The 26,204-nt window shown below is 45.0% G+C and overlaps 2 protein-coding genes across 8 annotated transcripts in view; both read left to right on the plus strand.

The window, feature by feature from the left end:
- LOC142591181 (sodium-coupled monocarboxylate transporter 2-like) overlaps window positions 1-18,106 on the plus strand; it is a 35,066-nt gene extending 16,960 nt beyond the window's left edge. For both annotated transcript variants that reach the window (XM_075703544.1, XM_075703545.1), the window contains exons 5-9: window positions 4,140-4,226; window positions 5,079-5,260; window positions 9,222-9,325; window positions 17,741-17,841; window positions 17,934-18,106. In XM_075703544.1, coding sequence (XP_075559659.1) covers window positions 4,140-4,226; window positions 5,079-5,260; window positions 9,222-9,325; window positions 17,741-17,841; window positions 17,934-18,020 — 561 coding nt within the window. In that variant the 3' untranslated portion in view covers window positions 18,021-18,106. The remainder of the gene's footprint in view (window positions 1-4,139; window positions 4,227-5,078; window positions 5,261-9,221; window positions 9,326-17,740; window positions 17,842-17,933) is intronic.
- Window positions 18,107-18,652: 546 nt separating this feature from the next.
- LOC142591182 (sodium-coupled monocarboxylate transporter 1-like) overlaps window positions 18,653-26,204 on the plus strand; it is a 133,127-nt gene continuing 125,575 nt past the window's right edge. For all 6 annotated transcript variants that reach the window (XR_012830378.1, XR_012830379.1, XM_075703549.1 and 3 more), the window contains exon 1: window positions 18,653-18,777. The gene's annotated coding sequence lies outside the window, so the exon portion shown is untranslated. The remainder of the gene's footprint in view (window positions 18,778-26,204) is intronic.

A 26,204-nucleotide genomic window follows, 5' to 3' on the forward strand; every position in this document is an offset into this window, starting at 1 on the left:
TTAACCCGATCTATATGCCCGAACAAAGATGGTTCACTTCATCGACTGGAACCTTACATCACTCGTTCAACCGCATATAGCCTCGCGCCCACATTGCTAACCCCTTTAGCTTCGCCTCCTTGAGCTGCAGTGCCTATGAAGGACAACAAAGAAAGCAGGAGCACTTGGCACTTATTCTATTACCCTATCAGAACACTGGCTATCTGTCCTGCGCATTACGTGTCTTGTTCAGCTCCACTTATTCCTTTTTATGTTATCTAGAATGTAGGCTACCCCAAATTGTTCTCGAATCCACATCACTGTGTTCTTGTCGTCTAACGTTAGGCAACATGTTTCGTCCATCGCTGGTTGCGGAGTTTCTTTGTTAATGTCCAAGTTTTTGCCCAGAATCTTAGTAATAGAAGTGGCATGGAGTGTAGGTAGAGCATCATATTTTTGTGCGATGTGTGGTACGCAAGGCGTAGATTTTTCCCGCCAAAGAGCCTCGTCTGTTTGATATCACAGCCTAACTGAAAGCTTATACGCTGTGAACGCAAAAATTACTGTAGTCGGACAGTACTTCATCAACCGGTAATCATCAATCATGAATCATCAATCATCAATCAAACCGGTAAATAATGGTTACATTTTTGGGCCTCTTACGGTTCAGCTTACCTATACTTGGAAATACTTTAACGACAAATAGTTGCAGACTGGGAATATGCAAGCCGAAGCCCTGAGAACCCTGTCTCGGTCGCCCAATACATGAGCAATCGCCACAGTGGCCATTGCCAGAAATTATGCTATTACTATCAACATTTTGCAGAAACCCTGAGAGGACACTTTCGACATCTGATTCGGCTTTCCTGCGACCATCTTCCGTGCCTGCCAGCAAAGCAGCCAGATTCAACATTTGCGATAACTGTTGTAAGACATCAGTCGTACTCACGAACACAATTGACACCTGCTGCATGTATTGCAGTACCATGGTGGCGTCTGCACCAGCCGCAACTGCAACTCACTATTGCGGGCGCCAGGAAAGGAAAGCTGAAGCGCCGTTGCAAGCTGTGCACTGAATTTGGCCACATGCCTAAACATCTGGTTCGGTAATACTCAAGAACTTTGCTGCTGCAGTCTTGAAGAAATCAGAAGAAATCAAGTTGAAGCAGCATGTGTGACCACATCGACAGGTGCAGAAATTACTGCACTTCCTGCTGCATCTCTTTCACTATACAGAGGCCATCACACATATGGGCAGTTTTCAGTGATACGAAGGAAGCCCTTCAGTGTTAATAACACCGAATGCACCACATTTATAATAGAGCGCTGCCTCAGAAATTCGACAGACTTATCAGGGGAGCCAAGGCAAGCGACATGACAAAATATTTGAATCGCCTTCGGGTCACTACAACATCAGAGGGAACGACTGCGCCGATGAAGTCACCCGATCCGCACATGAACATGGTCAATGTGTTTTGATTCCGCTTTCACGAGCAGACACTGCGGCTGGGCTGCGGCTGATGTCCCGTGAATGTAATTGGCCCCATGGGACTCGAACATTGTCATGTACCGTTTACGTTCGTTGTCTCCGTATGTGCTGATGCATCCACCACCTCGGTTACCACGACGAGAAAGGACCATGCCGTAACATTTGTGGCTAGGTGTCGCATTTACAAATCCTTATACAAACTCATGAACAAACTGATACCAAGGGAATGGAAGCGCAGTCGAGGACGGCAAAAAATCGGGTACGGTGAGGAAATTACGAATGCAGGCGCAAGCTGCAATCAGCTAGCGCAAAACAGGCGTATTTGGAGATCGTTGGGAGAGGCCTTCGTCATGGAGGTGGCATAAACATAGGATAATGATGATGCTATCCTTATTGTAATTTGCCAACAGTCTCACGTGCAAGACATGCTGCTTTCAGGAGACACACGCAAATTACATCCATGTTCTTCCGTATCGAGAGCCAAGTGATGTGCAGAGTGCTGGACCGTTTTGGTAATCGTCCTCAATCGGAATTAAAGGATTAGACCAGTGCTGCCCAAGAAACTCCGGGCTGGGCACTTCATTCGTGCTCCTAAGGTTTTTGCTATCTCAGGGCCTTCGTAACAGACTTTGGATGAAACTTTAGCTCAGGGGCGCCCATCTAAAATCGTTAGAAAAGAAAAATAGTTTTTTTAGGCAATCTCTGCGCCATATTTGATGAGGCTTGCTGCATTTAAAAGAAAAAGGTAATATCTATAGATAATTGAAAGCGCAATTTTTATTGAGGATGTCAATTTCTTTACAACGATCGTTAGAATTAGCATGATTTCAGAAAACGATATCATAAAGTTCAGAACTTTGTAACTAAGTAATGAAACATGAGATCATAATTCACTAAATTGCATCTAATAGTACATATGCAGCGGAAAAAATGATGTGTCATTCATAGCTCTTACGAATATCAATAATATGCGAGGAAAACTTTTGAAAAATCCAGTATACATTGTAACAAATTACGGCAAGACAGGAATCATTGTATCAGACTTGTCTTCTTTGAATGTTACCACGGATGCAGTTTAGGGAAAATGAGATAACCGTTCTCGGTGCAGGGTTAGGGAATTGTAAACGTCTTGCCTTTTCTTATGAACATACTAGCTTCCGGCAAAAAAGTTGGAGGCTGAAAATAAGCATTGCTTGGAAAGGTCAATACAATTTATCAATTTCTGTCAAATGTATTTGAACACCCATTATCAGGCTCAAGTTAAAGGTTCCTCTTAGAAACACCACCCGCTACCGCTCTATAGTGCACGCGGTTTATTGGTGCTCGTCACATGCGTACTCTCACTCCCCTTCTGCGATATCTTTCTTATTCCGCAAACCCCCTCCCTTCTTGCAGAGTAGCCAACGAGAACTACCTATGGTTATCCTGCCTGCTTTTCCATGCATCGACTACGTCTATGGGCACTTGATGTCTATGGGACGATATTTTGCACCAGAGCTGTTAGCAAGCTGTTTAGGTGAATGTAGCCTTTGCATTTCGAGCGTATAAATTAAGCGCTAGAGCTTACAAGTGGTAGTCACAGCTTGGTATTTATACAAGCACCCCAAGCTTTATTGGATTAACTTTTTTGCTAGACTAACACTGCAGGACAGCTAAAGTGGCGTTAGTATTACGATAAAATTTTACTTTCCCGCGAACTAAAAAAATACATTACGAAGCTCTTTCAGCCACGGACATAAACTGCCGGTTATGTTAAAATTTTATCAAGCGAGGTATGAAAAGGCAATGTGGTTGCGGTCCTAAACTTGCTTTGCGAGATTGTGGCTGCAGAGCATTACATCAATGTTCAATGCCAGGATTAGGCAGCACTCTTACTCCCACTGACAAATTGTAAAATCTAAGCCTGTAGCAAATTAAATTATGAGGTCTTATCGTGCAAAACCACGATCTTATCATGAGGCAAGCCGTAGTGGAGGACTCCGGATTAATATTGACCACCTGGTGGTCTTTAACGTGCACTTAAATGTGATACACGGGCTTCATTTTTGCATTTCACCCTCAGTGAAATGCGGCCGCCGCGGCCGGGACCTGATCATGAGACGTCGTGCTTAGCAGCGCAATGCCGTAGCCACTAAGCGGCCACGACTGATGGAAAGAAACGACTGAACTGAGAAATGAGGCTAGCATGTGAAATCATAGGTTCTTAGCGCGCACTTGATCGCTTCCAAATAAAATTTTGTTCAAAAACTCATGATAAAATCAGGGTCATGAAAGTTCAATGTGAGCAGCAGCAATGGCACAAGGAATGTCGGTGGAGCCAACATTTCGACATGGAGACTTGCCTTCATCAGTGTAGCAGGTGCTTCCCTTAGTAACCGGTATTCCACGCCGCGCACTCTCCCCAACTCTCTCTCCCAAACTCATTGCTAACTCTCCAGCACTTTCAGTGATAGGGGAACAACTTCGTGTACACGAGCACTTTTAAGGGAAACTGTCCTGATGTCCACTGCTTTCCTTTGCAGTGGTTGTAGTAGTCCTTGTTCCACCAATTTTCATCATCGAGAACGATGATACGCAACTGGCCATGACTTTGCATCTTTTTACAAGTTTTTATGACGTATTCTGCCTTTTGACGCACTTGTAAGGGTGCTTACCTTTTTTTTCTCAACAGATGTTTCTGACGGTAAACACAGGCCTGACTTCCCCTTATGTAGGATTATGTCTACTGGCTATACTATTTCCGTTCGTACACTCCAAGGTAAGTAGATGCTGTCCGCACCTAGCAGGCAAGTAGCGCATCAGCACGTACAAAAAATTACACTTTATGTAGGTACTGAATATTGAAACAAAAACTGCCAATTAGAAATAACGCACTGTTGCTCGGAAACATTTGTTACACTGAATAAACGTAGGCGTCCTAGTGAAGAATGAGAGAAAATTTCACATAAAGTCGAAAACATGTATCCAGTATGGCTTGAATTTGCTTCCTCGTAACGCCGAAGTTATGAAATAATGCAGCGATTTCCTTACAAATGCCTTCAATCGTTTTTTCAACAATGTAGACAATGACTCCCACTACCGTACGAATGTGGAAATCACGGTGGCAGTATTTTGTTTGCGAAGGTGAACAAAAGTGGGTGGAAGTGGGGTTCACTGCTTTTTTTCCAGGGCAGGTAAAATCACGCATAACCAAACTCTAACCACATCACTTAAAGAAGCACGTTTCTGCCTGTGCTGAGTCAGTTTCTAGGAAGTCCTCTAACAATGTAGCTGTGTAGATTTTGTTACATTATATAATCGACAGAAGGGCTATAGCAGTTCTTAAAATTGCAATAATTCAGTGACTGTCAAATGATAACATTATTTTTATGATTTCTTGTCCAATATCATGTGATTTCTGTAGTATATTGAAATATAGTTCATATGAATGCATTTAGATATTTCATGTACCTCCTTGATATAGCGGCAGTTGTCCGTGGCAGTGCCTGACAGGTTTCGAGTGCTTTTTGGGGGACTGACACTACAAAATTTTATAATAGAATAATCTTCAGGTTATAGAATATAGCGGTCCTGTGCGATCCGACGAATTATACTGCCTATTTCTTTGCAGGGTGCAGGCGTAGCGACCATAGTCGTGGTTATCGTGCAAATATGGCATGGGGCAAAATCAATACAGAGAAGCACACGACCACCCAGGATGCCAATTTCCTTGGAGTGCTGCCCTGGAAACATCACGTTCCATACTTCAAGGTCAACGATATTGAACATAAGCAGCTCGTTCGATGTTCCGAGGTATGGACGTAAATATCAGTTGTAATGCGATGTGCATTCTTTGGCAATCTCTGTACATTGGATCTATCTATCTATCTATCTATCTATCTATCTATCTATCTATCTATCTATCTATCTATCTATCTATCTATCTATCTATCTATCTATCTATCTATCTATCTATCTATCTATCTATCTGTCTGTCTGTCTGTCTGTCTGTCTGTCTGTCTGTCTGTCTGTCTGTCTGTCTGTCTGTCTGTATATCTATCTATCTATCTATCTATCTATCTATCTATCTATCTATCTATCTATCTATCTATCTATCTATCTATCTATCTATCTATCTATCTATCTATCTATCTATCTATCTATCTATCTATCTATCTATCTATCTATCTATCTATCTATCTATTACGCCAAATAAGATACCAAGGTTTTCTCCTAGCTTGTACCATTAGGCATCTCCTCATGGTCGTGATGCCGACCTGTTCGTTGCATCGTCGTCATTCAAGCTTCGTCATCTGACTTTCGTCATGCCGTCGTCGTCCCACCATCGTCGCCATCCTACTGTCGTCAAGCCGTGGTCGTTGCTCCTTCTTTGTCATACAGTCATCGTCATCCCAATATCGTCATGCCATCGTCGTCATACACACGTTTAGTCGCTGCATCGGCGTCGTTCCTTCTACGTGACTCCAACGTAATCATGCTGTCATTCAAGCGTGATTACACCACCGTTTTTATGCCCTTGTCGTTATTTTGTCGTCATCGTACTGTCGTTGTCGTCATGCATTTGTTGCCGTAACGTCGCCGTGATGCCATCTTCGTCGCTCCAGATTCATCAACCCATTTGCGTCATTCCGTCGTCGTCACGCTGCCACCTTTATACCATTGTCATCATTTCAGAATTGCCAGCCAAGTTTTATCACACCGCCTTCGCTGTTTCGGGGTCGCCGTCCTTTCTTCTTCAGGATGACCTCGTCTTTATTACATCGTCTTCATGCCATTAAGGTCATGGCTGTCCCAGAGGAGCGAATTTCATAGCAGGATGGGGAGATTCCGGAGGTGGTATATGTCGCATATGGCCAAAGCAATAAAATTATCAGGAATGACCACTACAAATTCTAAAACAAAGGTGTGTTCAGGAATATACACCAGGAAGAGGTGTTCGGTGAATTTGGGAACATATCAAACTAGAGAGCGATTTAACTGCTGCGTTTGTAAAACTGGTAGCCCGAGGCGTCTGCTCTCTGTTATGTAACCATTGTTGATGGGTTCTACGAATAAGCAATATCCTTAATGTTTATCCTTCCATCCCTTCCAGGATCTTCATTTTTGTTCGGGAGAGGCCATGCAGGGCAGGAAGGCTATACCGAAGAAGACGATCGCAAAGCGCTTGTATATAGACGAGAGAAACACGCTTTAATTATATGCTCGAGGCGTTAGCCTGGTTTTTCGCTTGACTAGCTACTCCAGGCGCTGGGTGATGATTACGATATATATAGTGAGCTTGTATATTGTTACGATGTAGTGAGCGTGAAGAACTTGACAGTGCAAAAAAAAAAACTGTGGGACACGAAGCTGACCTTTTTTCGGGTGAACTTGCGCTCAGAAAAATCAGTTACACTGAAACAATGATGGCAGCGAGCGCTGTTGGCGATAGTCGAAAACCTGATCCTCGTATTGAACACGTCAGCTATGTATAATTGACTCGACTTAAGTTCCAGCACAATCGCCCGCGCTCGCGTGCATTTTAGAATATACAGCCGTATTAGCGTCGCCAATGCAATCTAACTACAGAAGGTTCGGTGGGCAACGTAAACAGAAAGAACCAGCAATCCGCCATGGTTGCTCAGTGGCTATGGTGTTGGGCTGCTGAGCACGAGGTCGCGGGATCGAATTCCGGCCACGGCGGCTGCATTTCGATGGGGGCGAAATGCGAAAACACCCGTGTGCTTAGATTTAGGTGCACGTTAAAGAAACCCAGGTGGTCAAAATTTACGGAGTCTTCCACTACGGCGTGCCTCATAATCAGAAAGTGGTTTTGGCACGTAAAACCCCAAATATTATTATTATTAAGAACCAGCAACAATATTCGAGAGAGTTCCAATGGACGCATGATCATCTTGCGCTGAGCCTTTGTTAGTCAGTGACAAACAATCACCGTAAAAACGTAAACAATATGCATGTGCCAATATAATGTGAGATGAGATGCAACGTCTTTGCTTACATAATGTTTTATGTGGAGTTAGAGAGCGCTGAGCAAAACTTCATTTCGGTTATCATCGAGATGCTTAGCCGGATTCTGTCGCATCCCGCGGATGGTGAAAACATTATTCCGCTTGGTAAAATAGTAAATTACGCAGGGCTCATTGTTCAAGGTCAGTACTCGGAGGGCTGCCAGCAAGTGCGTAGGACTGTATTTTCCATATGGACGCTTTACAGGTCAGCCCCACTAAAACTGATTCTGGCTAACGCTGCAGTGCAAGGTTCTCAAGCAACTACAAGCATTCTTCTCGTTTTCCCAGTTCACACGCTGGTTTCTGGGGCGTTAACGCCACAAAGGACGACGTGTCAGTTCTGACAGGTTAATCTGATACCTTCAATTGGCGATTTATACGTGGAAAACATAGCACCAAGCACAGCTAGCAGTTTCGATATTTCGAGTGGACCTTTTTTTGTGAATAGCTGAGTAAAGCGGATAATGATATGCTGTACTAATTCTTATTACTTCACCATCATCTCACGATCTCATTTACTGATGTTCTCGCCACAGCTAGAATGAAAGGTCAACAGGTCGGTAAGTTTTTTTACAGCAAAAGCCTGTATATGACTATAATCGCGGACAACTTTCGGTGGCAATGAAGGCAAAGCTACGAGCTCGTGGCAGCTATACATGTGTCACTGCGTCAAGTAGTCGTCCAGCGTTTGAAAGTGCTTTTGGTTGCTCGGAACAGATGCTGAATCGACGCAGCTTCACTTACGATGGTTTCGCGTTTGCCGAGACCCGGATATGAAAAGCCGCAAAATAATTGAACTTTTACATTCAGTGGTAAGATTTATCTTATTTCACTGTTGCAAATAAGGTGTTTATGTTTCCTCTGCCCCAGCTTAAGCTAATGTGGATGAAAACACGGGACTCTTTTCAGAAGCGCGCTCACATGTGCGCGCTTTGCCTCCGTAGCTTTCCCTTTGCCACTTAAGGTTGTCCGTCAGTGTAACCTTCCGTTGTTTTTTCGCCATACGGCAACAGACACGGACTTAGCGATTTCTAACGAACCCATAACGCGTGCAATGCGGCGCTGCAAATGTCAAAATGCGAAACCAATTAGAACGCTCGCCGCGAGCCATAGTGTCACGTCAAGGATATCGCATTATATAAGTATGAGAGGTATCGATGGGGTGGAAACGAATCATTCGTATGCCCGAAGAACAACATGCGTACGACGAGCGCCGGAGGGAACAGCAAGATGAAAGTAAATGGCGCCTGCTCGAAGCGACCACCGACCAAGAAGGTTCCCGCGATGCTGAACGAAAACGGCAGCCGTGAGCCCGGGCACCACTGAACGAGCAACATTCCTCTTTGTGAAGGTGGAATGGCAGCAAAAGCACTTTGCTTTTCATTTGCGAGCTTTGACTGTCGTCAGCTGTCGCTGTCATTCCATCTTCACAGAGTAGAAAGGTTGTAATTTTTTAGTAGCTCGTCAGCTTGTCATTTTTTCGGCATTGGACAATTTATTGCTTGTGGAGAAGCTGGCGATGAAACAGTCCACAACATTTCGGAATTCATCCAAACAAATGACTAACTTGCTCCTTCTTATTTTTCCTGAAATGGCTTGGTGTTTCTGCTTTCTGAGTTAAATAAAGGCCCACCACATCGCGAAGAATAAGTCATTTTTCGCAAAGTAAAAGTTACATATTGCTTGGTTCTTCTCTGCCTGCACAAGGCGAGATTATTGTTAGTTCTGCTGATTTCTTTTTTCAGATCTGACGACTTATTTTACTTCTTCCGGATGTCATACTTCTGGACCAGTTTCTTTGGTATTTTTGCAACAGTTGCCATTGGTGTATTGGTAAGCGCCTTGACAGGTAAAGCTCGTAATTGTTTGCTCTCATTCAATCAATAGTTTTCATTTTCTCACGACAAAAACTGCTTCGTTTGGTTCGGTTCACTTTTTGTTCTAGTTAAAGAGTTACGTTGTCGCTCATGCGATCCTTACTGAACCTCAGCAATCCCTTTACCCCAGGAAAGTTAATCTGGCAAATGACCCTTCGGGCTCTGCTTATTATAGTGTGCTGTATAAAAAAAAACTGTGAACGCTATGCTGACGTACCTTTTTATCGGTAGCATCTCGAAGGGAAAGAAATGACCACCCACGTTGTTTATGAATGACTTAGCGGTTCCGATATTTTTAATAATTGTACGCATAATTGCGGTCTTCAGTTGAAAAATATGAAAGTGAAGGTAAAGTAAGAAGAACATTTTAACTAACATACGGCATACCTAAAGATAACTAGCCACCCGGCTGTTAAGTTCTTCCTCAAAGAAAGATTCTTGTGCCTCAAAAAAAAATAAGAAAGAAGAAGCAGGCCACCTTCAGCCATTAGAGCCGATTTAGCAGAATCAAATTGATGGCTCGAATTATTCAGCTCGAGGTAAAAGTCTCTCCGAGGTTTCTTCGTAAGAACCTCAGTCTTTTTAAGTAAGCATTCGTATTGCTATTCGGCCAATGTGTCTGTGGACGAAGGAAGACGTATCTGCAGCAGGTACCGTTTACCTGAAGGCATATGCAATAATTAGCGGTAGAAGAAGAGCGATTTGAAAATTTTAATTTTCATCGTTTTATTGCAGGCAGTATTGTTTTCCAACAACACAAGCACAATGTGTTTGATGCCATTTTCATGATATGAGCAACTTACGAATATTTCAAATTTCTTAATTCAATCAATTAAATTATATTCAATTCTGAAGCGTTTCGGATGCAAGCGCACCACGACCGTTTTAATAAAGGTATACCAATACCATCGTGGGAACACCAGTGGATCGTGCTAAAGAAACAAATGGGATGCCCATTTTTTAGGTATCTATGACGCGTGCTAAATTCCTAAAGAATATTCTTAAGACAAGGATGATTCACTACAATGTGAAGTTAACTAGAACCACATTAGGCAAGCTGTGTGTTCCATTCTTCCGAAGCCCAATCACCGCGCTGGTTTACCACCTTTGGACTGAAGGCGCGTAATAACTTGCATTCATAAATGTGTCAAATGATTAAATTTAGACATAAAATGCTTTTAGCTCCTGCTGTAGGCGACCTTCGAGCGACCGTCAGCCAAAAGCCAGAGCCGTTATCCGGGCACTCAAACGAGAACATCGGGGCAGGTTGTGAGAAGAAACCGAGATCATCCGGGCAACCAGTCAAAACTTGAGAACTTGAGAAAATGCGGTCCCTGGCCCCCAGCCCTACGTACAGGACCACATTACACACGCTAGTTACTGCCTAAACAAGTTACAAAAAATATCGCTTTCGAGTTCTTCCTAATGTTTGTTCACAGTAGCACTCAAGCTGTAACTTGAAGTACGCTGAAGTTTTACTTGTCATTTACAATTTCGACTTCAATAGTGCGTAGAACCAGTGCGTAGAACCAGTGCGTAGAACCTCTGAATTCAATGCGTTCCTATTTAGTTGGTTAGTGCGCTCCGTCTCCCTTGAGTCATTCGCTGCCTGTCGTGCAGCCTTCAGCTGGTTTTTTTCTTCTAGGTGGACAGCGTCCACATGGACCTGCGCACAGTATGGCGTTGTGCCGCTGTGAACGTGCACTACAGCTATTTTAAGGTTGTGGCTAGTAGCAACTGCAAACAATCTTTCATGCTTACACCTACTCTCAATTACGGGAGAGACAGAAATTTTTCTGCATGGCGCATCGTTTGAGGCAGAAGATTATCATAGAATAATTATCACCTGTTTTGCAAAATTGTGTCAGTTGTCTTGAAGTGTCTTTATGGTGTACATAGTTAGCTAGTTAGCTGAGGAGAAATATTCACATATATTTGTGAGCCTTAGTGCGAGAATCGCAGCGCTAAATCTCATTGACTGCATTCAACATCACCGGTGTGGTTGTTTCCATAAACACGCTGATAATAAATTAAGGCTGATAACGATTTCTTCAATGAAACCAGCTTCGCAACTATCCTGATAAATTTGCAGTCACTGCAGCACTTTATTCAATTGATGAGGAACCACGTGCGTGAGTAGGATTTGCGGGAGTATAAATTTGACGACGTGGTTTGCGTGGCTTTGCGCTCACGCCAACCAGTTGCATTTATTTAAATCTTAAGAAATGCACCACAGATACCGAAATCGTCTTCACATAAGTAAAGAATCCAGCTCAATCTTACGTATATAGAACAACGGTTATCTAACGGCAGTAAAATTGAAAGGACGGGTATGGTATGGCTGGGAACCTGATTCGGCAAATATTTTACCTATAGAGCAAAAATAAAAGCGCGTACGAGATTTTAGATGGGCCATTCAAAATTTTCATACGTATGTGCTAGCCGGTATTCTTTATCGGCTTCCCTGAGGCTGTCTCGCAGGCAGTGCCGCAAAAGTTTTGACTTAGGTAACGCACATCTCACAAACTTTACAAATTAAAGTAAAAAAGCTTGCATAGTTGCCGAGCAAACCCTCTTCATAAAAACAGCAGACGTTCGGCAAATAACGCTATTAATTTAAAATTACAGTTGGCACCTGCAGGTGGTAATTCCAAGCGGGCGATTTTCCGAGGAAGGCTATAGCCACGTCCACGTGAATGCGACAGTTCACTCATCGCATCGCATTTCTGGAGCATCGCATTCATTTATACGACGGTAATGAGCTAGGAAGGCGAATTGCAATAATGCCTTGGGAGAGGGTAGATTGAAGCGGTTGGGTTGGCTCGCGCGGTACCTGTAAAGGTCGGCTTATTGCATCGAGGGATGCAAGAAAACGAGATGGCTTCCGGCGTGTGCTGCCCTCCCCTCGCCGGCGAAACGCACTGGTCGGAAACACTCGCCTGTTTGTTTCGGAACGAGGGGACTCGCTACATAGAAACGCTGTCGCACAGTATTACCATGGTACCGGTCGTAGTCACTTGGGGGCTATATAGGGTGTTGGGATGCTAAGCGCGAGGTCGCGCGATCGAATCCCGGCCGCGGTGGCCGCATTTCAATGAGAGCGAAATGTGGAAAAACTCGTGTACTTAGGTTTAGGGGCACGTTGGGAGATACCCAGGCGGTTAAAATTTTCTGGAGTCCCCCATTATGGAGTCCCTCATAATCAGATCGTGGTAAACTTTTTATTACGGTGATGCGCTATGAAATGCGATACGTACGCTGCTGTCGCTTTGATGCAGACGCGGCTTCTGCCTAGAGAATTTTCTTTCAGAGAGAGAGACCTTCACGACGTAGGGAGCCTTTTATTGCAAATGCCGATAGTACACACACACTTTGTTACCGTGCGCATGCTTTAGAAGTGTCTAGGGTAACTCTGCTGTTGCTAGTGTGTAAACCACGTAAACGAACATGTCCCGAAGGGAAACTAGTCCTTTCTATAAAAAAGGGAAACTCAAGAGAAGCCGGTAACTTCAAGTCAAACACGAAGCAGACAAGTAACTAAGCGAGGAGGTATCGCAGTGATCAACACGTTCATTGCAAATCACGTGATTTTGGCGTTGTGGTTCCTGGAGGTGCGCAGTGCTTAAAGCAAACTTCACACTAGTGATGATCGTGTATTGGAATGGGTATCATCAGCACATCATGTGTAGTTGATGACGATTTGGTTTGCTTCGCCGTCAGTGATGTATTTCGTAACCGGAGGTAACGGTACAAAGCATTACTTGGCATCTTTGTTGCAAATGGGTCGCAAGCCCCAAGGGGAGCGTTGGCCTGGCGGCCTGGGGCACAGCTGGAAGCATCCGAAGGTCCTGGCAAAGGATGAGTCGACTGCTAACAGAAAAACTTGTTTATTCTAGCATCGCAAAAGTGCGGCCAGTCAGGTCGACTGAAGTGCAGAAACGGGAGACCACGTTACTCGACTGAGTAAATCGAAGCTTCTCCCTTGGCGTCCGGGGGCAGCTGCTTTTATACTCTCGGAGTCGAGGGCAAGAAGGAACGGCTCGGAAGAGGCGCACGTGACGGCGGTGCTCGTGGGACAAGCGTGGGCACCAACATGCACGCACGCACGCAAGCACGCACGCACGCACGCACGCAAGCACGCGCGCACTCACACACACACACACACACACGCACGCCCCCCCCCCCCCCACACACACACGAAGACACGTGGCATTGAAACATGCCTGGACGCGCTTAGCAGGAGGCGTTGGGACAGCGCTGAACTGGCCAAAATGTCCGCCGCTGTGAACGAAGCCCCGGCGTCCGTTGCATCCGCGGCGGCTATACCGCACATCGGAGGCGAAACGTAACATCTTGTTCTGATCGACAGTGATTAATACATACCTCAGAACAAACCATTTCTCGCACTCACTCCGTGGCAAGAAAGAATCTTGCGCACGAGTGCAGTTCATGAATTGCACCAGCACACACGGAGCTTCACGCTTTCCCTCCTTTAAAGCAAGCTTTTTTTTTCGCTCTTTCTTCGACTTTGTAGCTGCTGCTCCTGCTTTTTCTGCAGTCTTGCCCACGGAGTCAGAGGTGGTTGAGAGCAGGAGTGTAGGAGAGAGGAAAAGAGACATCAATAAGCTGACCTGTTTCCTGTAAGAGCACCCTGGGCGTACCCCAACAGTACCTGGACTCCTGTAATTAAGCGTCGGGGCTTGGCAAAGGCATTTGCAGAAGCCGCAGCGTTTGCTTTTGTACTCATGAAGGAGAGAGAGGCAAAAAGGGAGGAAAGACAGGGAGGTTAGCTACTGTAAGTACCGGCTGGCTACCCTGCGCTGGGGAAAGGGGCAACTGGAATAAAAGGAGAAAGAAGAAGAAAAAAACTGAGAAAAATTCGCAGACTAACTGGATGCTACGCGCTACAACATTTAAAGCGGTTGCTCATTTCGCATGCCCTTAAAGACTTCAGCAATGCCATTGAGGCCTTCAGTGAGGAAAACCGTCTGGACCAGTGTCCTAGAACTTTTTCTCCTGTGAAGGGGCGATTGGCAAGTTTCTCGAGCGGGATCACGAGGACTTTTCTTGGCACATTGTAGTGCGGACACTCCCAAAGGAGGCGCTCGGTCGTCTCCTTGCAGCCGCTGGTGTTAAAAGTAGGGCTGTTAGCCATTCCAATGCGGCAGGAATAGGAGTTCGTGAATGCCACGCCGAGACACAGGCGGCACAGACGGGTTGTTTCGGCTCGTGGTAAACCTGGTGGAAGACGGAGTTGCAGACGTGGACCCAATCTGTGGAGACGTGCGTTCGGGAATTGACTTGTGTTCCATAGATTCTGCGTAAGCTCGCGTGCGAGGGATCGAAGACTTGTTGCTGCATCTGTTCTTGACATTATTATTGGTATAATATGGGCGTCACCATGGGCCGATCGGGCAGCGTCATCGGCACTGTGATTTCCCGAAATTCCGCAGTTACCCGGTATCCACTGGTATATGATGTTGCGCCCCTCGTAGATTGCGTGATGGTGGGATGTCTGCGACTAATTGTACATAAGGTCCGTGATTGAAAAGGAACAGCAGACACTGGAGAGCTGCCTTCGAGACACGAAAGATGGACCATGAATGTGATGATTTGGGACAAATAAACTCCAGCGCAGCACGGATAGCTGCGAGTTCTGTCGCCGTCGATATGTAATGCGAGACGTATTGAATCTGATGATGACAGATTCAGCGGGAATCACTACTTCTCCAGCTGAACTATTAGAGGAGACAGAACCGTCCGTGCAAACGTGGATGCGTACTCACCCAAAACAGTCCGGAGGGGAAGTAGAGAGAATGGTAGAGACGACGTAGAAAGAGGAAGCGGAGACTGGGTATGGCCAGATGTTGTACACATTCATCCACCTGCGCCGTTGGGAATCGAGGGAATAAGAAATTCACCACTCTAAGACCGTGGCAGCTCGCACACATGCAAGGAAGGCGGAAGAGGTTAAAGGCGACGTCAGGAAGCATACCTGGTTGCTGCTCCATTCAATAAAGAAAAGGGTTCCTACAACCATGGCAATAGTCTCGGACGAACTGGAGAAATGTAAATTGAAGATACAGTGTGATAACTTTACGCCATTTCTGAAGAATAAACACTGCAGAAGTTTCTCTACGTGGAGAAATGACGAAGGATGTGTAGACCCAGTAGCAATGTGACACTGTAGTTAGGTTCATTTTCTTATTTTTACTAAAGATGTAACATCAACTAAGTCTAAATAGGTACGTATCGTCCTTAGCAGTCTAATTTCTTGGCCTAATAAAGCGAAGCTTGCTGTGCGAATTCTTTATGCCATATCTCACACGCACGACATCACCGAGACAACGAATCGTCTTATATGTGGCACCAACCATTTTGTATTGGTACATATTTGCCGGGTCTTCCTACACGTAATCAGGCTGTGAAACAACAAACAGAAGAGGGGTATTCTTACTGCAAGAAATATAAGCCGTCAAACTCACTAGCTCTATAGTAAGGGAAACCTCTCCGTGCCTTTCTTTAGCATTGTTTGGCGCGTTATCTCGATCACTTCCTCGTAAAGGTGGCCAATCTTGGATATACCGCAACACCACAGTGAGGTGGCCATGGAGGCAGTGTTGGCTCTTGGCAATGTAAGCCCATCTCGGAGACTGTGTAGTGAGCGGTCACGAGAATCGCGTAGGGTCTCCGTTTGTTGTCGGTCTTGTATGGCTGGCAGGTAATTGTGCTGAAAAACGCCAAGTGGAACATGAACAATGGCACACAATTTAAATGCTCGCTTTACGTTATTCTCAGTACGTGCGGAGTACCTGCATATTTTTAGAGCGAAGCTTTCTTTGCCCATTTCCTTAAACTTCACCAATGCTGCTGTTGTTGTTTGGCGGAACGGTGCTACGGGGAGGGGGAGGGGGGGATTGACCACAGGTATAATGTACATGGCAGGACCGCAGGAGAGGAGTCTACTAGACCTCTCCAACGAAAGCTTATTTAGGCGTCGCCACAATGCCTGTACGACTCCCTGGCCGTTTCCACAATGCCCTCTGAAAGGATGTAATTACTCATGAGCCTCCCGCGAAAGTATTGCAGAAGCTGCAGCGCTTACCCTTGTATTCACGCGTAACAGCCCAGAGAAAAGATAGCTAGGATGGTACAGAGGAAACTGAGATCAGATCCAGAAAATGGATAAAGCCAACGCCCTCACTAAACTGGTGAACGACAAGGTTGCCGCTGTTCACATGGGGCAGTTTGTATGCATGGAAGGATCGTGAGAGAGGGGTTAGGCGCTATCAGGGAGCATGGTCAGTTTGGGGTCTTATAGTAAAACAAGAAGACGCTATTAGACATTGCTAAAGTTGCGGAGAAATTGAAACAAAATTAAATTCAAGATACGGTACGGCGGGTTTCCGCTATTTCTGAAGAAGAAAACTACTGTGCGTGTGTGACAACTGGCACAGGACGTGCACACTCAAAGCAGCATTAAAGCTCCGCTGCTTCAAGACGATAATAGACGAGCAAAGCAGCACTTCAGCTACAATGCGATGTGCCCTGCGAAGCAATGCCAGTGAAAACCTTCTCGCAGGCTACGAAGCATAGTGAACAACAACGCCTTAAAAAACGAGTCTCGCTGTCTGTTCGGTGCACTGCGTAGACATACGCAAGTGCAGTATGCAAGGTAGCATTTACCATGACTTCACGATTGTCGCATGTCGTCAACCATCACCGCCAAATATTCCCAATCAAGGAAAAGAGCGCAGAAAGCTTCGCGCACATGGATTCCTGCAGGTTTTAGGATCTGCATAATTAGTTTTAATTATTGATGTCTGTAGAATACTAAAATGCAGACATGGTACGTCATTTGTGTGATGTGTACTCAGATGACTCTTTCTTGGTTTATTTTATTAGTAATCTGAGTGCTGGTGCACTGACCTTTAGCCGCCATTAGTGTGTTTGTCGCAGGGTATCGAACTCTTTCAAGTCACGTTTCGGGTTCTTATTCTGAGCTCGCATTTCCGTGTAGTGTTAAGAGAAACGATAGGCTACAAAGATAAAATGGGCTAATAGCGGCCCACTATTGATGTTCAAGCTATTACGAGGCGAAATGCAACTGAAATCCATAAGAAGGGGGGGGGGGCGCAAGCGCTTGCCTTTCTTTATATAGTACATTGATTTACGTGTTTGGCAGTTAGGCATAAACGTGCTAGCTAACACAGACATCTTTGTTTTGCCTGTAGTTGTTGATAAAGGTGCGTTACTTCTGTATGTTCTATAAATGGCCGATTTGAAAGACGGTGATCGTCACCCTACGGCACATTTCGCCTGTTGTTTAGGCGAAAAATAGAAACATCGAGCGAAATAATTCTCGTAGGAATGCTTCTTGATTATAGGAGAAATATGGAGTAAAAACGAGCAACCGGAGTTATGCAGTGATTTCCTCGTGAGAATATGGCGGAAACAGACGCACCTCAAAGACGAATCGCCACTTGAGGTAAGCGTTCTTGTAGCATGTAGTCCTTGATTAAATCAACAATATTTACATCAGTTAAATTATTTCGTCTCATAATTGCTTTACACTTGCAGGATATGAAGACATCAAATTTGGACAAACACAAGTGTAACGCAGAAGTTGAAGACCTGCTAATGGCCACAGAAGAGAGCCACGCATAGGCAAATTTATTTACATAATAAAGGCGCTCAGGAAGACGAACAACGATACAAATTTTCATTTGTCAATAAAATGATGTGCCCTAAGAATGACGCGCTTAAAAAAATTGTTCATATTCATTTGCAAGAGTGGCTCCGCGGCCTTTCTGAAACCAAGGAGGCGCGGAGATGCCACGGAGTAAGTGCGTGTTTTAAGGCCACAAGACCATAGTAAAAGCGCATGTTGAAACGCTTCCTTTAAATAGTAAAGTAGTGCCGTCTTCTACATGTGGCGTTCCATAGACAAGAACGGCACCGAGAGCGACGCTGCTGCGCCAGCGTTGAGAGCGCCGCATGTGGGGCAAAATTCAACTAGCGGGTGGTACGCCTGTCCCATCTCTAGTTCGCACCGCCTTGATTGCCTCTTGCACTACGTGTGTTTGGGCACGTTTCGTACCGCGCGCGCCGTGTGCCTACGTGTGTGTGCGTGGACGTTTTATTCGAAGGAGGAGGTACAGTCTGCTTCACACTTAGGGGAAAACTCGGAGCGCATAGCATCGTGATGCGGTGAGCGCTTGAGTCAGGCGGCAGCAGCGGCTCGCGCAGGTGCTCGAGGGGCGGGGTCTTGAACGGCGTCGTCTACTACGGCGGCGCGCGCTGGCCGCATTGTCGGGGAGCGTTCTGCTGTCAGTTGCAGTGCGCCGATCTCATTGTTACTGCGTGAAATGAGCCGGTATTCTTTACTTAAGCGTTGTGCGACGCCCACTGATACGCCTCGAAGGTAAGTTCATCGCAGAAAGGTGCAGGGCAGTCACAGACGACGTACTGATTCCATACATTCTTGACGGCCCGTTCCTGGTAGGCGACAATATATTCTAACACGATAGGCTGCCGATCCACACTGCTCGTGTTGTGCTAGAACTGCTGGAAGAGCGCGCCGTCACTTTCTTGGAGTGGCCACCTCAATCCCCGGGCGCCAACATCATTTAAGTTGTCTGGGGCTCGTTGAAAGTATCGCTGGCGCACGATCCCCTCTATCAGTCGCCCGAGGATAGGCTTCGATCCACCATCGTCAGCGACTGAGAGGTGTTGCGAATGAACACATCCCTGATCAAGTCACTCTACACTTCATTGCCTTGCAGGATGAGCGCTGTCATCGCTGCCGCTGGGGACATGACGAGATACTAACTGAAGTTCGGAGCGTGACGTGTCCAAATCCCCGCCGGCGGGCAGGGTCTGTCGGGTGTAGTGATTGATTGTCGAGAAAGATCACTTACAGCTCATTGCCTTAGCCTTCACCATTCCTTTTACAGTATCCGTTTGTTTCATCGTATTCCAACCCCATATTTATCATTCTTGAGTGCTTTGTTTTCCTTTCGAGTCAAATAAAGACTGAGCACGTTGCGCGTAATAACGTTATAACACGACCATTATTCACTGGTCTGCGGTCGCTAAAGCAGCGTCTACCACAGGCCTCCACCCACCTTCTCTTGAAATACGCAACGGGTCATTTCGCTCCCCTTGCAGAAGCCCTCCATGTCTGGCGGGGTGGTGACGCGCAGCACAAAAGAACAAGCAGAGCCGAAGTGAAACGAGAGAACAAAAATAATGTGGCAAGCTCGATAAAATAATTCAGCAGATACATTCGAACCCAGGACCTTACAATCACGAGCGAGAATCATGAGCAATAAAGAGAGATTCCGGATCGGCTGCTGTTACGAGTCAATATAGTGTTATGGGTATAGTGAGGGGCCAGCTCCGTATAGTCAGTTCTCAAAATATAAACTGGTGGACCAGCGGACGCACTCTCTCTGCTGCCAAGGCCTTCTCCGTCCCTGACCAAGAAACAGGCCTCATCTTGCGAAAACGCGATCGCGTTTACACCGCAGCCACTCGCTCGCTTTCAATGACCATGGAAATTGAAGAACAATAAAATCTGTCAGCCCGATTGGCTCCTTTCTACAAGCTCTCACAATATAACAAATTTGCCTTTGCTTTAAATTTTCATGAAAAGCAAGCCGGTGACTCCGGTATAACATGAGGCAGGCACGTCCTATGAGGCCGTCCCAAACGGAGGCATAATTCGCTGCTCCACAGACGTTCGCCCAGCTCGCTGGGCGTAGATAAAAGTTTTACTCTTGGGTTCCTACGCACAGAACATGATTTCGATAGTCACTTTTTTCACTTACACCCAATATCAGCTATATCATAATTCCAACGCCTAATCCTAAGCTACCCTGCCGATTAAGAATTCGCGCGGAGGCAAATTATTGAGCAGTTCTTTATTTCTACGTCCATCAGCTGACCGTGCTTTTGTAACCGTGAACTCGAGGTCCCATGTTCGATCCCGACAACGAGCTTCCTTTTTTTACGGCGACAGAGTTAGAAGCTGGAAACGTTAAAAAAATCATGAGCCATTCCACTCTGTCAAGGTGGATGGAAGGAGGAAGGTGAAGGAAGGGTGAAGGAAGTGGTGAAGGAAGGTGAAGGAAGGGTGAATGAAGTGAACGAAGGAGGAGCACAAGACAAAGAGGTAAAACAGAATTTTGGGCAAAGGTACGAACTCATTTATTTTCTTGATGGGTGGTCATCGCGACCTAAAGTAGGCACGCAGATTTATTGTCTTGATCGGTGGGCATTATTCGACTCGCAACTGCAAACGCATTCTTCGATAATTTCAAATCGATGCACGTGCGCAGCTGGTTGGTTGGGCCGGATCAGTGGAGCATCGCAAGCGATATGTTTGCAACAGGAAACCCGTAAAGCACTGCCTTTTTGGTCCCAACTCACGTACATTCAAATCTCCAACAACAATCACAGGGGTAGTGTCATCGCAACTAACCCACGCAAAGTGACGAGCCATGAACCTTACCGGGCTATGAGCCATTGCATTTTTTCCTTGTTTAGGGGGGATAGCCATTGCTTACGGGTGTATGAACCGTTGATCATGACAGCTTTCGACATGCTGTTCTGTATGTTGTATGCATGATTAGGAGAAATCTAAGTACTGTTCGCTTCACTTGGCTGAGTGCTTGTAACCCTTTTGCTTTTCGCTCTCCTGTTATGTTGAGAGGGTGGTATTGACACTTGTACTCGTTAATCTTTTTCGATTGACCGCTCTTCACTAACAAATGTTATCGCTGAGTGCGCATGTATCGGAAGTTTCTCGAAGTTGTCGATGGTTATATCTGCTGTCTGTTGTCACCGAAGCTTCTGTAATTTGGTTGTATGTGCAACGCGAATTGTGGAGAACTTTCTGGAAGACCATGCGGGCACCAGCGATTACTCTGGAACCTTGGATGACTCTTGTATAACAGCGGACAGGCTTGACTAGCAGATCACTTTCTCGGCGATCGACGACTGTGTTCACCGCTATCGTTGTGCTTTGAGTGTAGCCTAATTCTCTCGGCATATGTTCGCCCAATAAACGTTTAGTTTCGCCTTTAACAGTTTTGCTACTTTGTTGGTGACCGTCACTACCACATGACAATACGTTATATCTGCCCCTACTAACTATAAAACACTGAAATTGTTTTAACACGCCTGGTATTTCCTAGAGAAATGGTGAGATTTCAAGCGATTCATTTTGCTTATCTGGCAAGTGCAACTCCTCCCTTAATTTCATGTATTTTGCACCTCTCTGACAATTTCACTATATCCTAAACTCTTCTTACGATATAGTAGACTTGTGCCTCAGTAACGCAAAAGCTGAAAATGTGTCCTGTGGTGATTTTTTCCTTGTCAAGCGAGAGAAATGACATCCCCTGCTTCATATTTCTTTACAATTCACGACACATAGCAGCAGGAGATTGAAGGATATAGCAACTCCTCGCTGTTTTAATTTCTGAAGCGGAGAATACGCTGCTTCTTACCACTCACTAAATAATGCGGACTGGTCTTCAGTAGTAGAACTAAGAGATCTTAATGACCAAGTCATGGCATTTACAAATATTGTTCAAGATGGAATAAAGGAACCTTACGCCCCTCAAAGGTGATAAACGCTCTAAATTTTCGCACTTGTTTTCTTTTGAACTAAAACAGCTTTAAAGCTTAAAGACGCGCTTACAGGAAGGCACAGCGTACAAATCAGGAACACTGGCATAGATATTTTACAGTGTACAGGGCACACAATCCATGCCACGTGCATAACCTTACGTTGCTGAGTTTTTATTTCCATGTGCCGTTGGTTACACCATAGTTACGGCGTCAAGGTCAAAGAAGACTCTAATAATATCGTCGTCATCTTTTATTTGTCTATTGATAACTCAATCATCGGGGAAGAGATGAACGCTGAATTATTTTTAAGTAATCAAACTATGGTGTTGCTTTTACAAAGTTCAACCTAACTTGCGTGAGTCGCAGTTAAACAAATCAGGATAGACGGATTCGTAAGAATTCACAAGTTCGGAATTTAAACTGGCAGTTACCACTTGCCAGAGTTTGCCTTTCCTCGTCTTATCGCCCTTTCTTTTTCAAAGAAGGAATTGTTGAGAGATACTTTAAATATTGCTTAACTTTAAGTTTACAACCCACGCTGTTTTGATGTCGGTACAATTCCTGGAAGCTGATTACAACAGCATAGCGAAATAAATTGGCAGACGCTTCCTCGCAGCAGCAACGCCGCATTCTCTGGCTTCATTGTGAGCTCTGTAGGTAACTAGTGAATAATGATATTTTTCTCGTTTTTCTTACGTAATATGACACGTATGCTAGGATTTCCCACGGTCCTTGGTCAGCTGAGCTAGGCAATGGCTTCACATATTTAGAAATGGCGCAGGTTACGTCAGATGTGCCTGCAAAATTTAATTCGTGTTGGTTATTTACGGCTTCACGCAAGCGTCATACTCATATTGTAAGGCGTCTTTGGTGAACGAGACGTGTCACTTGCTTTCAGTTATGCATAAATGAAGTTCAAGCGTGCATACTTAGCAAAATTATATGTTGGCAAAGTTATAAACTGTGTGGTAATATTACGGGCAATAATTATTCATACTGCAACTGCTCGAAAGAATCAGCATTGCTGACAATTTCGCTGGATTCTTCAAGGTCGCACAAATGCTGTGCGTTTGTTTAGATTGTCAACTCACATGACGATAATATTTCAGAAGTATATCAAGAACAATTAGAGCAGAACAGGACGTCCGTAAGACCACTTTTATCGTGGCGCTTTGAAAGTGTTTGGTGCTCACGGCATTGTATCTACTAAATTGCGTAATATAACCACTATAGAAATACAGAAGTAAGCATTTAGTGATATTTAGCCAACCAGACGCCCTTCTGATGAAAATCTCTGCCGCATCTGTTTTACAAACATATCCTAACAACAGATACTTATTCTATGTCGAACTTAGACGAAAGCTCTAGCCTGGGGGCTCCTACATGGGAAATCAACCTTGCTTTCTTTTGAGCAACCACTGCCCAGAAATTGATGAGTTGTGTTGAACCTAAAATAAAAAGTTAAACATAGTGATTTGGGACAGCGAACGTTTTGTTTATGCTGGCACCTTGTTGTACAGAAATTCATAAATATGCAATATTTCAAGAACCAAGGTTTGAAGTATGCAACTCTGTCCCTCAGTAACTAAAAACGATGTCGCAATTCTGTAAACTGCACATAATATTCGATCTAGATGGGGAAAGAATGATGGACGCCACCATGACATATACCGCTAACTTCTAAATATGATATTTGGAAAACATTTTCAAACACTGTAAAAGATTCACATAAGTCATAAAATGATTGATCAAATTTGTCCGATTTATATGTTCCAACTTGTGCAATTGATAGAAATACTATATTTGTTTTTGATGCTAAGTTACGAGTTGTGAAATTCGTACTTGTATTTTTTTCGTATTTCCTAATTTCTGACAATCCTTGTGACAAATCTGAGGACACCTAAGCACTTCTTATGATTTGGGAATAAGAAAGCATTAGTGTCTAATTGCACTCCGCTGAGCGGACCTTTGAGAATTGAGTTTCGAGAAATGTTTTCGAATTTTACTGCTGGGTACACTATCGGGGTTTGTGCTGAAATTAGTCCGTGTTATAATCTACAGATTCTACGTTAGCGCGTCGGCTGTAGACCGGGATCACTTCTAAGATATTTCTGAGAAATCCAGGATGCCGCATGGCGCCGATGTCCTGAGCGACATGAGACCTAGGAAGCAGCAGCTGCCACCAATGCAGGCAGACGCGCTCAGCTGCTACTCCCAGTTGGGGTGAGTGAGAGCGAGACACGGAACGAGGCTAGAGTGACTTACTGTGACCGCGGCAAGCGCCATGGACGAAAGTAGAAATAAACTTAGCAGGGAGCGCGCCAAGGCTCCACAAGCCAACCTCCTCCGAAGCCGGTCCATCCTTTCTACTTTCGTGTTGGCTGTTCAGCGCGTTGCACTATGTGAGCTTAAACTTCTTTGGTTCTCGGTTACTTTTGCTGAGTTCGCTGTCTGCCCCGGTGAGCTAGGTACAACCAGCCATAAATGTTCACGGGCCACGGTATCTCAGCAAACGTTGAATTCCCGAGTGGCCTGTACCAGTAGCCAGTAAAGATGTATACGACAATGTTGTTAGCATATCCGGCGCGAGGCCAGAAACGAAAAATATCAGGCTGCGTAGTGAGGCGTCGGAGAAATTCCGCTTGTTCCCAGATTTCATCGCCTGTAATGCTTTGTGGCCAGGTGCGCATGCAGCTGAGTTGCGGGCTTATTACGGTCGCTCGTCCCTCAGGCACTGCGCATCCTACTTATTGATGCTGCTGCTTTGAAGGCAATTACCTGCCCTCATTTTTCAAGGGTGGCGCTGCGGTCACATGAAAGGGCGCGAACACGTGCGCTGGCACGCACAGGTGCAATGGGTAGCTGTTTTCCCCGCCGAGTGGTGAGAGGTATCCTCATTCCTTTTATTACTGCACCCGATCCTCATGTCTGCGCCATAAATATTCGTTTGGAGAAATTTGAGCGAGCTGGTCTTCGACTGGAAGGTGACCTATGCATCCCCGTCGGCCTCTGATTTCGTTTTCGCTGGTTTCGCTACTGTGAGTAGGCACGATCCACATTCCGAAGCACCTCTTTCGTGCAGGTGTTCCTTCGACGAGCGAATTTGTTTCGAGCACACCGCAACTGCTGTTGTAGTCATGATGACACTTTCAGCATGCATGTGATTTTGACGTCGTGGTGAAGCTTTCAGCATCCATGTGTATCATTGTGGAGTGATACCGATACGCTTGTTAAGCAATAACTAGATATTTTAATTCTACTGGTCGCAGGAACACTACCAAGACTTATTTTGATAACCAGGAAGGCGTTTGTACCGTGTTGCGGTGCTAGGTTATCTGGAACCCGCCTCCGTATGGTAGCGTGGCGGAGGCTTCGGGTTGAAGGAATCAGACGCTCGGAAGTTTGGAAAACGAAGGGCAACAAGTCTACTGAGACTTGTACAAACTTATTTACATCGTTTCATTTCATTCATTTATTTCATTTATTATACCCCTCAGGGACAAGGGCATTACAGAGGGGGAGTGGTAAATACAAAATAAATGAAGAAGGCAAATACAGATGGTTACATCAGTGTTTAAATGGCACATGTATATACAATATTAACTAAGGCTTCACGGAACTCTTCATAATTAATAAGGCCTACAACTTCGGCGGGAAGATGGTTCCAGTCACGTGAGGTTCGCGGCAGAAATGATTGTGAAAAACTTTCAGTGTTGCATGACAAAATGCCGACTTTGTACCGGCGATCAATGCGACGGGATATATAAATTGGATGGGTGATGAGGTGATCTCGTAGAGTATGATGATGGTACAACTTGTGGAAGAGGGCAATACGAGACACTTTTCTGCGAGATGCCAGGGATGGGAGGCAAAGATTAGATTTCATGTTAGTTATACTGGCTCTGCTGTTGTAGTTAGCAAGAATAAAACGTACAGACTTGTTTTGAAGCATCTCGAGGTCAGTGATTAGGTTTTCATGAGCAGGGTCGCATACCAGAGTCGCGTATTCGAGTTTGGATAGTAATGAAGTTTTATATAACAAAAGTTTCAAATTAGTAAGTACGTTAAAAAAGTTGCGACGTAGGTAGCCAAGCATGCGATTATCGTTTTAATTATGTTCTCAGTATGAAGAGACCAGCTTAGGTTAGAACTGATGTAGACACCAATATATCTATATGAAGAAACTGATTCCAACGACATTGAGTGATGTAG

The sequence above is a fragment of the Dermacentor variabilis genome, chromosome 8 (genome assembly GCF_050947875.1).
Source record: "Dermacentor variabilis isolate Ectoservices chromosome 8, ASM5094787v1, whole genome shotgun sequence".
NCBI classification, from domain to species: domain Eukaryota; kingdom Metazoa; phylum Arthropoda; class Arachnida; order Ixodida; family Ixodidae; genus Dermacentor; species Dermacentor variabilis.